Here is a 13,070-nt window from a genome sequence, read left to right on the forward strand (position 1 = left end):
TCAGACTGAGCATTTTGTAGTCAAACATAACACTGACAAAAATAGTACAAAATACAATAAATATACTGTATGTACCTAACGATTGACAGAAGGAAGCACATTAGATGTACAGGACAACAGTATGTTGATGGTTGTAGATTCATCATTAGCCTGTTAGAATGGAAATAACTAACCAAGTTAGGCAGTGGGCTCCTGAGTGGCGCAGCGGTCTAAGGCACTGCATCTCAGTACAAGAGGTTTCACTACAGTACCTGGTTCAAATCCAGGCTGTATCACATCTGGCTGTGATTGGAAGTACCATAGGGCAGCGCACAATTGGCCCTGCGTTGTCCAAGTTTGGCTGGGGTAGGCAGTCATTGCAAATAAGAATTTGTTCTTAACGCACTTACACAGTAGGAATATGGTGCGATGTGGACAAAAGTTGGATTCAGATGATAATTTGATAGCGAGGGACACATTTCACATTATGTCTGGTAAGTACAGTTCCTAGACGGGAAACCTTTTTTGGGGTGTTATAGTTTCATATAGTTTATATAGTTTTTTTTTCTATCACAACCCACCAGAACGATGCACAACTCCAATACACAGACTCCCGAATCGATGTTGTGTAACAGGTACCGTACACATAGCCTACTATATATACACACATCAAATATACATACTGAACTCATACTGAACACATTGTAAATATGAAAGTAGAAAATAGTATTTCAGAACGTGACCTACCGCTTGCATAGAAATATCAGACTGGCAAAAATGGACGTTCGCGATCTCCCCCTATCTGCAAGCATCACCAATGGCATAACATATGTAAATTCAACCAACCAATAGGAATAGATAAGCATTGAATACATGTAGTTGCAAGTGGAAACATAATCAACCCATTTCCAACGACATAAAATAGGGCTCTTTGCCTCATACTATATACAATACACTGTATATTTTTGTCCAAACCAAAACTACAACTGTGAAATCTGAAAGTCTGTTATAATAGAGTCATATGGATCATACTCATCATGCTCACAGATCTGCTTGTGTATAACCCATCATTCCATGCAGAGTAAGCATAGAAATCAACAATGATAGAATATAAATCAAATTCAAAGTTCAAATGAATCTGTCATAAAGACTCTGAAAGCTGTCGTGATCACTCTGTTTCCAAATATAAAACAGTAATGAGAATAATTACTAAGGACTATGCAAGATCCAATTAAGTAAAAGGCAAAAAACATTGATTTTGATTAATGTTGATTAATTGATTAATGTTATAATTGATTAGAATGTTTTTGGTTTATATTGTCAATATATAGAATTGTTTCATCATACTGTGGAGTCCAGCTTGTTGTGTGCGGAAATAACCATTCATCAAAACAGTTTTAATTTAATTCAGTTTTAAGTACAGTACTTCTTTTTGGGTCCCCAAAAATGTTTGAGTGTAATTCAAAAGTAATGAACAATGATAATATTTAACTTTATATGATTTGAGACAGCAATGCCACTGAACATTAAAAAAACACGCTGATAAGCTAAATCTCACTATGAAGCAACATACTAGTGATAAGGATAGGCCTACCTCAAACTGAGAAACGATTCAAGAACCATAACAATGTAACGTGATCATTTCATACACATGAGAACGAGCATGACACAGACACAGTGATGTTTTTGGTTCCATTAGTGTTTTGGGTTCAAGTTACTGCATATTGGATTGAATTTGAGACCGAATTGGTTTTGTCCATGGAGCTAATTAATTAATTAATATTCATCCATTACAAGCAGTATAACCACATCATGAGGCAGTGTGTCCAGTAAGCACAGATACATGATTTCTGTAGACCAAATATGCAAAAATGCCATTGTGTTCTGGAACTGCTTTCTGTGGCCTCTCTCTGTGATGGCTTTGCAATTTAATAAGAAATTGAGTTAGTAAGGGGTAAGGGGATATTTTACTATTTTAGCCAATTTCTTTGCTTGACGCACATAGATAAACTACATGCAGGTAGATTAACTTGAATCGTAATACAATAACCAATTATCCTCATAACGTAGCCCAATTAGCCTCAAAGATTACAAGAACCGAAATGCAATGTTCCATGTTCATAAGTCATCAATAAATCTAATATAACGTCTCCTTAGGGATTAGCTAGCCTCGCTGCAACTACAAATTCAGTTGAAGGATTCCTCTGGGAATGACTAGGACATTAGAAGGTAAACAGAGGACACATCATGCAGCAGAGCATCTATTGTGATGTCTTCATTATCATCAGGCCACTTACGTGAAATGTCCAGATACAGTATCACCACCGTGGCTGTTGAAAAGCCAGTTTCAAAAATCTACTGTTATGCTATTATGCTGTTTTTACAGTAACCTTATGTTACAGTAACCTCCAGGTTTGTTCCTTCTGTGGAGTTTTTCCAGGCCAATGTGCCTGCTTTCTCTTTGGGGTCTAGGCCGGGTTACTGTACTTTGTGACAACAGCTGACGTAAAATAGGGCTTTATAAATACATTTTATTGACTTGAGTACAAAAAAAGTATGAAAAGGTATTCACTCACTACTGTAAGTCGTTCTGGATAAGAGTGTCTGCCGAATGACTAAAATAAAAAAATATCAATGTTTTATTGATTATTGATTGTTTTATGGATTGTTTTATTGATACCTGTATTAGTAGCCTCCACATTGTCTGTGTCAACATCATAAGCAATGACTGCTCTGCCTCCTCTTGGCATTTTCTCACAATTTACCACCTCTCAAGATTCATGCTTGCTTGGTCACAGCAACAGCAACTTCCTTATCGATGGGTCACTGATTTTGACAACCAGTATGTTGTATTTTAAAATAACAGTCAGTTGAAATTCTATGGGGCAATTATATTGCTAAATATTTACATGTCAAAATCTATGTCAATGTGTTCCATACTATTGTTTAAAAAATGCCTTTACATGCAGGCTTGCCTTGCATATTCAATCGAGTTGGCATGCTATCTATGTCATTTATGTAATCATAATTCCCTTGAACATAAAGAGAGGATCCATAATTTCATCAAACAAATACAAAATCTTATTAGTCCAAAGGGTCAAAATGCCACTGCCAAAGACGTCGCAACGCTGAGCCACTCCTACACCCATCTCTACCCTGGCTTGTCAAAGAGATAGTGAGAAAGAGGCTTAACACGAACCCAGCTTTAGTCTTTGTGGTGTTCATTGTTGTAAATGATTGGTTAAACACAGCACGCATCACCGACCAGAGGAAAATAACTTGTCAAGACCCATGTGAAAAAAAAGAGCACTAAATGCCCCGAGGACACAATTTCAATCAATGTCTTCTTGTCCTTCCACCAAAGCAAATTAGATTGTGCCCGTGCAATGGGTTGGAAATGTGACCCGTAACTCTCTGAAGGATCAGGGGCAGTGCCAGAGCAGGGAAAGGTAGTTGCAGCAGTAGACTACCTTAAACATACATAGACACTGGGCTTGGTCTCTCATAATGTAGACATATGGCAATAAACCAATTAAGTATAATCCAATGAGTACCTCTGTCTTCGAGAGAGAAGCACATTTAAATCATTATGGTGTTTTTTGGGTGACCAATTGTATGACTTTACCCATGACAGAAACAGTTCACTTACACAATATTAATACAGTAAATATGATGAGGATGATCACATCTTAAAGCTGGAGTCTATAGAAAAACAAAGGCTGCGGTTCCGAAAGTAATACCATTTTTGAAACAAGCGCCATTCTCCATTCATCATTGAAAGTCGCCGGAGTAGCCTGTTCTCTGGGCAGCCGAACAAGTAGAGCGGAGACTGTGCTTAAAGAAGAAAATCCTGCACATGTGCAGAAGCTTCAGATTTTCTGCTATCGGTAAGAGACTTCCAGAGAATTCGGAAAAACACCGCCACCCCTTAAAAATGATGTATGCTTATAAACAATTCCTATGGCCAAACCAAAAATGTCAATAGAACATCACATTTAGGTCATCTCTAAATTGTGTGTTGCCGCCATGTGCAAATGTGATGAAATAACAGTGTTAACACTGAGATTGAGGACAGTGTATCAACTCCTATGACACATGCGACCTACTGCCTATGGGCAAAGTCGTTACTGACCCAAGAGTAGAGCACAGCTGAGCTTTCGTCTCAAACTCGTTTGTTGATGTGGCGAACTGACATTGAACACAAAACGTGTTTTTCTCCTAGTGTACGTACAGTACTGTAGATTTTCACCAAAGAAAAATACACATAAACCAAACTATGACTGGAATAAAAAGAAAGAAATGGGGTAACACTCCAGAAAATAACTTCATGTTTTCCAATTATACTAAAAGAAAACAGCAAGAGTGAAACATTTAAAACATTTATGTCTGCATAAGGAACCCAAGACACAAGCTTAACTAAATCATATAATGTAATAAGGGCCTAAATCAAATAGTGTCATGTATCAAATTAGATTTATTGGTCTGGTCCTTCTCAAAAGTGGTAGATGCTGATGAAAATACTGGCGCTAATGCAAGGAGGAGAGGCTGGTTAACCAGCTGCTAACAAAATGTCCTGTGGGAGGTGGAGGGGGCTGATCACTACCACTTGGGTTAGGGTTACAAGGGTCAGAGGTCATCCCAGGGCGACAAATAGGGTAATACCTTCAGAACAGCAGATCCACAGATCGATGCTTTTCTACCTTAGTTGTCCATGCTGCTGTTGTGTTCATGTAGTGCTTTCACATGTGCTCACATGTGACTGGATCCTGGACTTCCGGATGGTCAGACCACAGGCTGTGAGGATTGGCAACAAAACCTACTCCACACTGGCTCTTAACACAGGGCCCCCCCCCAGGGGTATGTCCTCAGCGCTCTGATGTACTCCCTGTTCACCCACGACAGCGTGGCTCTGCACTACACCAGCTCCATCATCAAGTTGGAGCAACAACCTCTCCCGCAACGTCAGCAAAACAAATGAGTTGATTGGTGACTTCAGGAAGCAGACGGAGGGAACATGCCTCGATCCACATCAATGGGACTTCAGTTGAGAGAGTCTGCAGTTTAAGTTCCTCGGGTCCACATCACTGAGGACTTGACATGGACCAACAACACCACCACTCTTTTCATGAGGGCGCAACAGTGTCTCTACTATCTAAGGCGGCTGAAGAAATTCGGCATGCCACCCCGGGTCCTCTCCAAATACTACCGCTGCACCATCGAGAGCGTCCTGACTGGTTGCATCATGGCCTGGTATGGGAATTGCACTGTCCACAAACGCAAGACCCTCCAGCGGGTGGTGAAGATGGCCCAGTACATCACTGGAACCGTGCTCCCAGCCATCCAGGACATCTACTCAAAACGGTGCCTGTTGTCCTGTGTGGCTCAGTTGGTAGAGCATGGCACTTGCAATGCTAGTGTTGTGGGTTTGAATCCCATGGGCAACTAGTACAAACACAATATTAAAATGTATGCACTCACTACTGTAAGCCACTCTGTATAAGAGCATCTGTAAATGACAAAAATGTTATGAGGTCTGATACCAACAGTGTCAGTTGTTAAGCAACTTTGCCATAACAAATAGTTATTGACTCAACTACTTATTGACTTTTAATTAATTTGTAGAAATGTTGAAGAACATAATTCCACTTTGACATTATGGGGTATTGTGTGTAGGCCAGAGACAAACACATATAAATGTGATCCATTTTAAATTCAGGCTGTAACTTAACAATATGTGGCAAAAGTCAAAGGGTGTGAAAACGTTCTGAAGGCACTGCATACATTCATGCTACACACACATCACAACCGCTGCTACCAGACTCTTATTCTGATTTCTAAATACTGCACAATTGCCCCCAATCCACCTTTCCCCAAAACATGTGTAAATATATATATATATATATATATATATATATAGAGAGAGAGAGAGAGAGAGAGAGAGAGAGAGAGAGAGAGAGAGAGAGAGAGAGAGAGAGAGAGAGAGAGACAGAGAGAGAGACAGAGAGACCGACCCACCCGCCCACCCACCCACCCTTTGGTCATAACAGGCTACCTTCAGTTCCCAGAGAATTGTTGTCAAATTATCCTCCTGAGACACTTTACATAATTGTTTGGGGTGAAAGTAAAACATGTTATAAAAAAAATATTAAAAATACATATTGATCTTTTATTGTAAGTGCAAAATTGTCCCCCGTAGTGGTCATTCGGACGTTAATAGGAAAACAATTACATTACAGTCAATGAGTACAGTAAGACATTTCTTGATAAGTTCTTATTTAATGTAAAAAAAAAAAAAAAGATTATTCACTTACTAGAAACCATATGAATATTAAACTCACAAAAATTATAATTAACAATTACGCACACTTCTTTTCAAATTACCCTAAAATTTGCATCAATTTTTTTAATAACCAGGAAGATATAGTTGTCAAGGTCACACCCCCACATGTGATATCATTGAAAAGCCCAGAATGTCCTCTCAAAGGGACAACAGGATTTAATACACTGGCTTGCATGGCCTCAGAGATATGGACCACTAGAGAGGACAAAAATGTATATCTGGGTCTCAGGACGATATGGAAAGGGTTTGGCAATTCTCCAGATCACTTTACACTTCCTGGCTTTCATTAAAGATGAAGCTCCAACATTCTCAATTTTGCTGATCTTGGTAACTTGAACTTGAAAACATTTGAACATCTGGGCATATCATATTTCCCATAGTATAGGAGCTGTTTGTTCAGGAAATACAGTACATTTTTTAATTGAGAAGAATAACACATTTAATAGGCTTTCTGGTAGCTAAGTGTACACAAGAGAGAGAACACAGTAATGTAATGGTAGCAAACATGGTGTCACGCCCTGACCATAGAGAGCCCTTGGTTCTCTATGGTGTAGTTGGTCAGGGCGTGACTAGGGGGTGATCTAGTATATCTATTTCTATGTTGGTGCTAATATGGTTCCCAATAATAGGCAGCTGTTTATCGTTGCCTTTGATTGGGGGTCATATTTAGGTAGCTATTTCCCCACCTGGGTTTTGTGGGATATTGATCGTTTGTTAGTGTGTTTGGGCGCTACGTCCTCACGGGCTTTGTAAGTGTTGTTATTTTGTTTGTTAGTTTCACTTAAATAAATATGGGGAACTATACTCACGCTGCACCTTGGTCCACTCATTTCAAAGACCGTGACAGAATATCCCACCAACAAAGGACCAAGCAGTGTGAAAATGAGGTACTTGAGAGGACACGAGACCCTTCCTTGGTGGGAGTCGCCAAGGAGCATGGAAGGACAGCGAAGATGCTGGGGACCACGGCCACAGAAACCCCAAGATTTTTGGGGGGGCACATGGAGCTGGCGGTGAAGCAGCGGAGAGTGCCAGAGCCTGTTTGGGAGTCGGAGGAGGAATTTGATGAAAGATTCTGGAGAGAGGTGGTAGCGATGAGAATGCTGCAGCACAGGAGTGCTGAAGAGCATGACACCAGTCCAGTGCCATTTGCACCAGTTTCACACATCTGGTCTCCAGTGCGCCTTTCCAGTCCGGTACGTCCTGTGCCAGCTTCCCGCACTAGCCCTGAAGTGCGTGTCACCAGTCCGGTGCCATCTGTGCCGGCTCCACGCACAAGGTCTACAGTGCGCCTCCCCAGTCCGATACGTCCTGTGCCAGCTCTCCGCACTCGCCCTGAAGAGCGTGTCACCAGTCCGGTGCAACCTGTGCCGGCCCCACGCATCAGGCCTCCAGTGCTCCTCCCCAGTCCGGTACGTCCTGTGCCTGCTCCTCGCACTCGCCCTGAAGTGCGTGTAACCAGTTCGGTGCCACCTGTACCGGCTCCACACACTAGTCCTCCAGTACGCATCCACAGTCCGGAGCTTCCGGCGACGGATCACGGTCCGGAGCTTCCGGCGACGGTTCACGGTCCGGAGCTTCCGGCGACGGGTCACGGTCCGGAGCCTCCGGCGACGGTTCACGGTCCAGCTCCAGAGCAGGAGCCTTCCTCTGCGCCGGTGGCCAGTCCAGGCACGGCGTCCAGTCCCGCTCCATGGCGGGAGCCTTCCTCTGCGCCGGTGGCCAGTCCAGGCTCGGCCTCCAGTCCCGCTCCATGGCGGGAGCCTTCCTCTGCGCCGGTGGCCAGTCCAGGCTCGGCCTCCAGTCCCGCTCCATGGCGGGAGCCTTCCTCTGCGCCGGTGGCCAGTCCAGGCACGGCGTCCAGTCCCGCTCCATGGCGGGAGCCTTCCTCTGCGCCGGTGGCCAGTCCAGGCTCGGCCTCCAGTCCCGCTCCATGGCGGGAGCCTTCCTCTGCGCCGGTGGCCAGTCCAGGCACGGCGTCCAGTCCCGCTCCATGGTGGGAGCCTTCCTCTGCGCCGATGTCCAGTCCCGCTCCATGGCTGGAGCCTTCCTCTGCGCTGATGCCCAGTCCAGGCACGGCGTTCAGCCCGGCACGATGGACGGATCCGGGGTCTGGGTGGGGGGCTACAACCTGCACTGCAGCCACCACTGACACTAATCCCCCCCCCCCCCCCCCCCCACACCCTGACTAGGGGGTGATCTAGTATATCTATTTCTATGTTGGTGCTAATATGGTTCCCAATTAGAGGCAGCTGTTTATCGTTGCCTCTGATTGAGGATCATATTTAGGTAGCTATTTCCCCACCTGGGTTTTGTGGGATATTGATTGTTTGTTAGTGTGTTTGGGCACTACGTCCTCACGGTCTTTGTAAGTTTTGTTATTTTGTTTGTTAGTTTCACTTAAATATGTTGAACTATACTCACGCTGCGCTTTGGTCCGCTCATTTCCAAGATCGTGACACATGGAAATGAGTCAGTTGATCTGAATTATATATTATATGACCACAACCATGTCAGAACTGGGCTGCCTGATAAATCAAATAGTGTTGATCTTTCGGCAACCTGTACATCGACTGCTTTCCTAACGCACATGGAAATATACATATGAACAAAGAGAGAAATGTTTTTTTTTCTGCCAGTGACTGAATATAAATACTATTTTAACCTTCTTCAAACCACGTAACTTGTGTTAAAAATTTTTTTTAGAACAGGCTTCTCCTGCACACCTCCTGTGTACGTGTGCACAATCTCTCCAACCAGCCACCATTTCAACACATTGATAGCCATTACAGCAGCACTGATCGCCAGTTTCCTTTCTTTGATTTAATAAGCTGAAAACATGCATGTAGATTAGCAGTAATTGGTTACTTGGGGCGGACATATTGTCCAGGGTATCATTACAAAAATAAGAACTGTTTAATGTCAAACTATTAAACTCTACAATGGCTCGAGATTTAAAGCTGCAATATGTAACTTTTTGGGTGACCTGACCAAATTCACATAGAAATGTGAGTTATAGCTCTGTCATTCTCATTGGAAGAATGTCTAAGAAGCGTTAGGTCGATTCTATGTCCATTATTTCGATTTTGTACAACAGCTTCAAACAGCTGAAAATACAATATTTTTGGTTATTGAAAAGATATTTCACAGTGGTTTCGAAGGTACAATGATTTTCTATACATTGCTTGTTTTGTCACAATCTAAAATTAGGCAAACTATTAGAAATGTAGCTAACAGGAAATGGCAGAGCGATTTCTACATTTTGCACCTTTAAAGCAGAGTCCCTGTACAGATGCATTGATCAAAATAAGTTATATAAATATATTAATTTTCAATTAAAGCTATTGTTATTGCTGTGGCTAGTTAATTGTTGAATTTTCTTTATTTCACTATGATCTGAAATAGTTGCTATCTGCATTTGAAAGATAACTTTCTACCTGTATAACATGTCATCTAATTTACAAGTTGGATAAAGGCCTATTTCAGGGGTTACATTACAAATAAATACAGTCAAACTCAGTCAAAAGACATTGTAGTTCCATCTCTCCACTGTTTGCCAAGTTACAGTCATGCTCTCTTAAGGGCCTCACCTCACCTTATTGTTGTGACCACCAGAGAGAGGCATATCCTAGCCCTTGACCAACCATACATTTTAAAGAAAAACCCCATCATGAAAAAAATATATTTTGCTGCCCTGTCTTCAGTTTGGGTTTTAGGCATAATTTGCTATTAGAATGGTGGGATTCAGTTGTTTAACTGGCTATATTCTCTATTCGGAAAACAAACGTACTGTTTACCCAGAGACGGGAGCACTTGCCGCACACCTGCCGTCAGACCGGCACCGGTCTTTGTTCTGACAGCCTGGCAATGTCTAGAATCCAACCAATGCGCGCGTAGCATTGGATGGTGTTTTCAGCTCCTCTGTAATTAGGACTAGGGCCTACAAAATAACTGATAAATGACTCTCGAAATCTAGGTTAGGCCTACTCAACTTGATAAACAACACATAATTTCATTGGCCTAAAAAACGTGGGGACGTTGGTTCAAAACAATGGAGTCTATAGGGCCATTTCTGTTACAATCTGCACATTTTATGACACTCCAATCGGTCATTTACGCCACTTATCGTTACTCCAGGCCCTCAAAACCATTTGGGCGTGGCTTATTGCGAGTTTACTTCAAAGATATCCCCTGCGGACTGAAAACAACATAAAGGCAGAGTGGTAAATTACGTAAAGAGCGTTACTAGATGCCTACTGCTGCCACCATGAAAAATAACCAAACAACATTTACACAACTATGACAACTTAAAGTATTTAATTAATTATCGTACTCAACTCTCCAAAGGGAGATATCGTAGCACGTGTATTAATTTCTCTCAAAAGTAAATTAAATAGAGCTAAAACTGGTTATCCTGTCTCATATTGCTGATATCCCACCGCCCCCTTCCATTTTATGTGCTCTAAATTATTAGAAATAGATTTTTCATTCAATCAAAAGGCCTACTTTTACACAATGGTCTTCCTTTGAACTACCATTCCGTTTAGAGACCTGGCCACACACTGCGATTTACAAAACCTTGAGCCATAGACTATACATATAGTCTGGTTGGGGAGAGTGTTAGTACAGTTGGGCAATGGGATTGTGAATGGGATTATACTATTATGATATATAGCTGTATGCATTATACTCACAGAGACCATGTACCATGCCATGCATATCACGATCTAAAGGACAATGTATGTATACTGTATGCCAGCAGCATTTCTATAGCATCTTATAACAATTTACTGTTATAAATAGACTACTTACTGACTGAATTCCATTCAAATCCCCAAACTAACCAAATTGAATATTCGTTTTAGTCCATAAATATGCTATCTGAATTTGCTTTGAGTATTAAGTCATAGGACCTCACAACTTTGTAATGTTTTAGGAACTAGCGTCCTGTATTTGAATTAGCAGAAAGAGATTTTGAATTTTGTGCACATTTAGTCGAATTGCCATTCGTCACATACATTTCAGTAGGACAAATATCATCTGGACCATTAACTCAAAAATATGTCATGAGATTGATGCTGAGGAGAGGACAAACAATGATAGGCTACACCCCACCTAGAACAGGTTTGTTTGCGTCCCTATAGTTAAACTTTCAGCCTCTAAACGCGTTTACGCACGTTTACGCACGGTTATTCATAGAATACACCGCGACAATAACGTTTCGGTTGACTACGTACATTTCCATTTGATTTCATCTGGAAAACCAATAAATCCACCTATTCTGTAAAGTGAAACTCATTTTAGTAATAACAAAGGTGTAAACTACATGTTGCTACATGCAAACTAGGCTATGTTTCAGATATATCATTCAGATATGGTTATTTAGATTTCAACTTTTATTTCCAGAAAACCATGAAATGCGATAGAGGCTAATTGAGGTTGACCCTTACCTTCACACAACAGCAGGAGGACCAGAACGATGTTTCCCAGAGAGAAACCACACGTTGGCCCCATAATCGCCAATCATAAGTGAAAGTTTCAGGATGAATAAGCAAAAATCACACGTAGAGACCTTATGGATAAACCAGATTACAGAATCAGTTTTCCCGCACGCAGCTCCTCCGGGCAAACAATGAAGTCCTCACTCACTGACGGCGTCCCTGTCCCATTGATAGGCTGGTCTCTGCAGTTTTTGCTGCTTGCCGGCTGTAGCAGGGGGAGGTTCAAATCAAGCTAATATGCTGCGATGTATTTTCTTGTCCAGCCAGAGCAGCATAAACCAATACCATCTCCGGCATAGGTGAAATTGCCACCGGGGTGGGGGAATATGTCTCCTCCCCAATATTCAGAACAGGTCGACTGCCCCCCCCCCCATTTTTTTTAATTTTTATAAATAAATATTTATTATAAGTTATATATGTGATATGTGCAGTACCAGTCAAAAGTTTGAACACACCTACTCATTCAAGGGTTTTCTTTGTTTTTACTATTTTCTACATTGTAGAATAATAGTGAAGACATCAAAACTATGAAAGTAGAGAGCCCCTCATGTAGTAACCAAAAAAGTATTAAACATTATATTGTAGATTCTTCAAAATAGCCATCCTTTGCTTTGATGACAGCTTTGCACACAGTTGGCATTCTTTCAACCAGCTTCATGAGGTAGTCACCTGGAATGCATTTCAATTAACAAGTGTGCCTTGTTAAAAGTTAATTTGTGGGATTTCTTTCCTGCTTAATCCGTTTAAGCCAATCAGATGTGTTGTGACAAGGTAGAGGTGGTATACAGAAGATAGACCTATTTGGGTAAGACCAAGTCCATATTATGGCAAGAACAGCTCAAATAAGCAAAGAGAAATGACAGTCCATCATTACTTTAAGACGTGAAGGTCAGTCAATCCGGAACATTTCAAGAACTTTGAAAGTTTCTTCAAGTGCAGTTGCAAAAACCATCAAGCGCTATGATGAAACTGGCTCTCGGTGAGGACCGCCACAGAGTTACCTCTGCTGCAGAGGATAAGATCATTAGAGTTACAATCCTCAGAAATTGCAGCTCAAATAAATGCTTCACAGAGTTCAAGTAACAAATCTCAACATCAACTGTTCAGAGGATACTGCGTGAATCAGGCCTCCATGGTCGTATTGCTGCAAAGAAACCACCACTAAAAGACCATTAAGAAGAAGAGTTGCTTGGGCCAAGAAACACTAGCAATGGACATTAGACCGGTGGAAATCTGTCCTTTGGTCTGAT

At 41.7% G+C, this 13,070-nt stretch overlaps 1 protein-coding gene across 2 annotated transcripts in view; it reads right to left on the reverse strand.

Annotated features, from left to right (window-relative positions):
* Nucleotides 1–12,089, reverse strand: part of LOC110502270 (proto-oncogene tyrosine-protein kinase receptor Ret) — a 29,294-nt gene extending 17,205 nt beyond the window's left edge. For both annotated transcript variants that reach the window (XM_021580176.2, XM_036960345.1), the window contains exon 1: nucleotides 11,770–12,089. In XM_021580176.2, the coding sequence (XP_021435851.1) occupies nucleotides 11,770–11,833 (64 nt within the window). In that variant the 5' untranslated portion in view covers nucleotides 11,834–12,089. The remainder of the gene's footprint in view (nucleotides 1–11,769) is intronic.
* Nucleotides 12,090–13,070: the final 981 nt, after the last annotated feature.

The sequence above is a fragment of the Oncorhynchus mykiss genome, chromosome 23 (assembly GCF_013265735.2).
Source record: "Oncorhynchus mykiss isolate Arlee chromosome 23, USDA_OmykA_1.1, whole genome shotgun sequence".
Taxonomy (NCBI): Eukaryota; Metazoa; Chordata; class Actinopteri; order Salmoniformes; family Salmonidae; genus Oncorhynchus; species Oncorhynchus mykiss.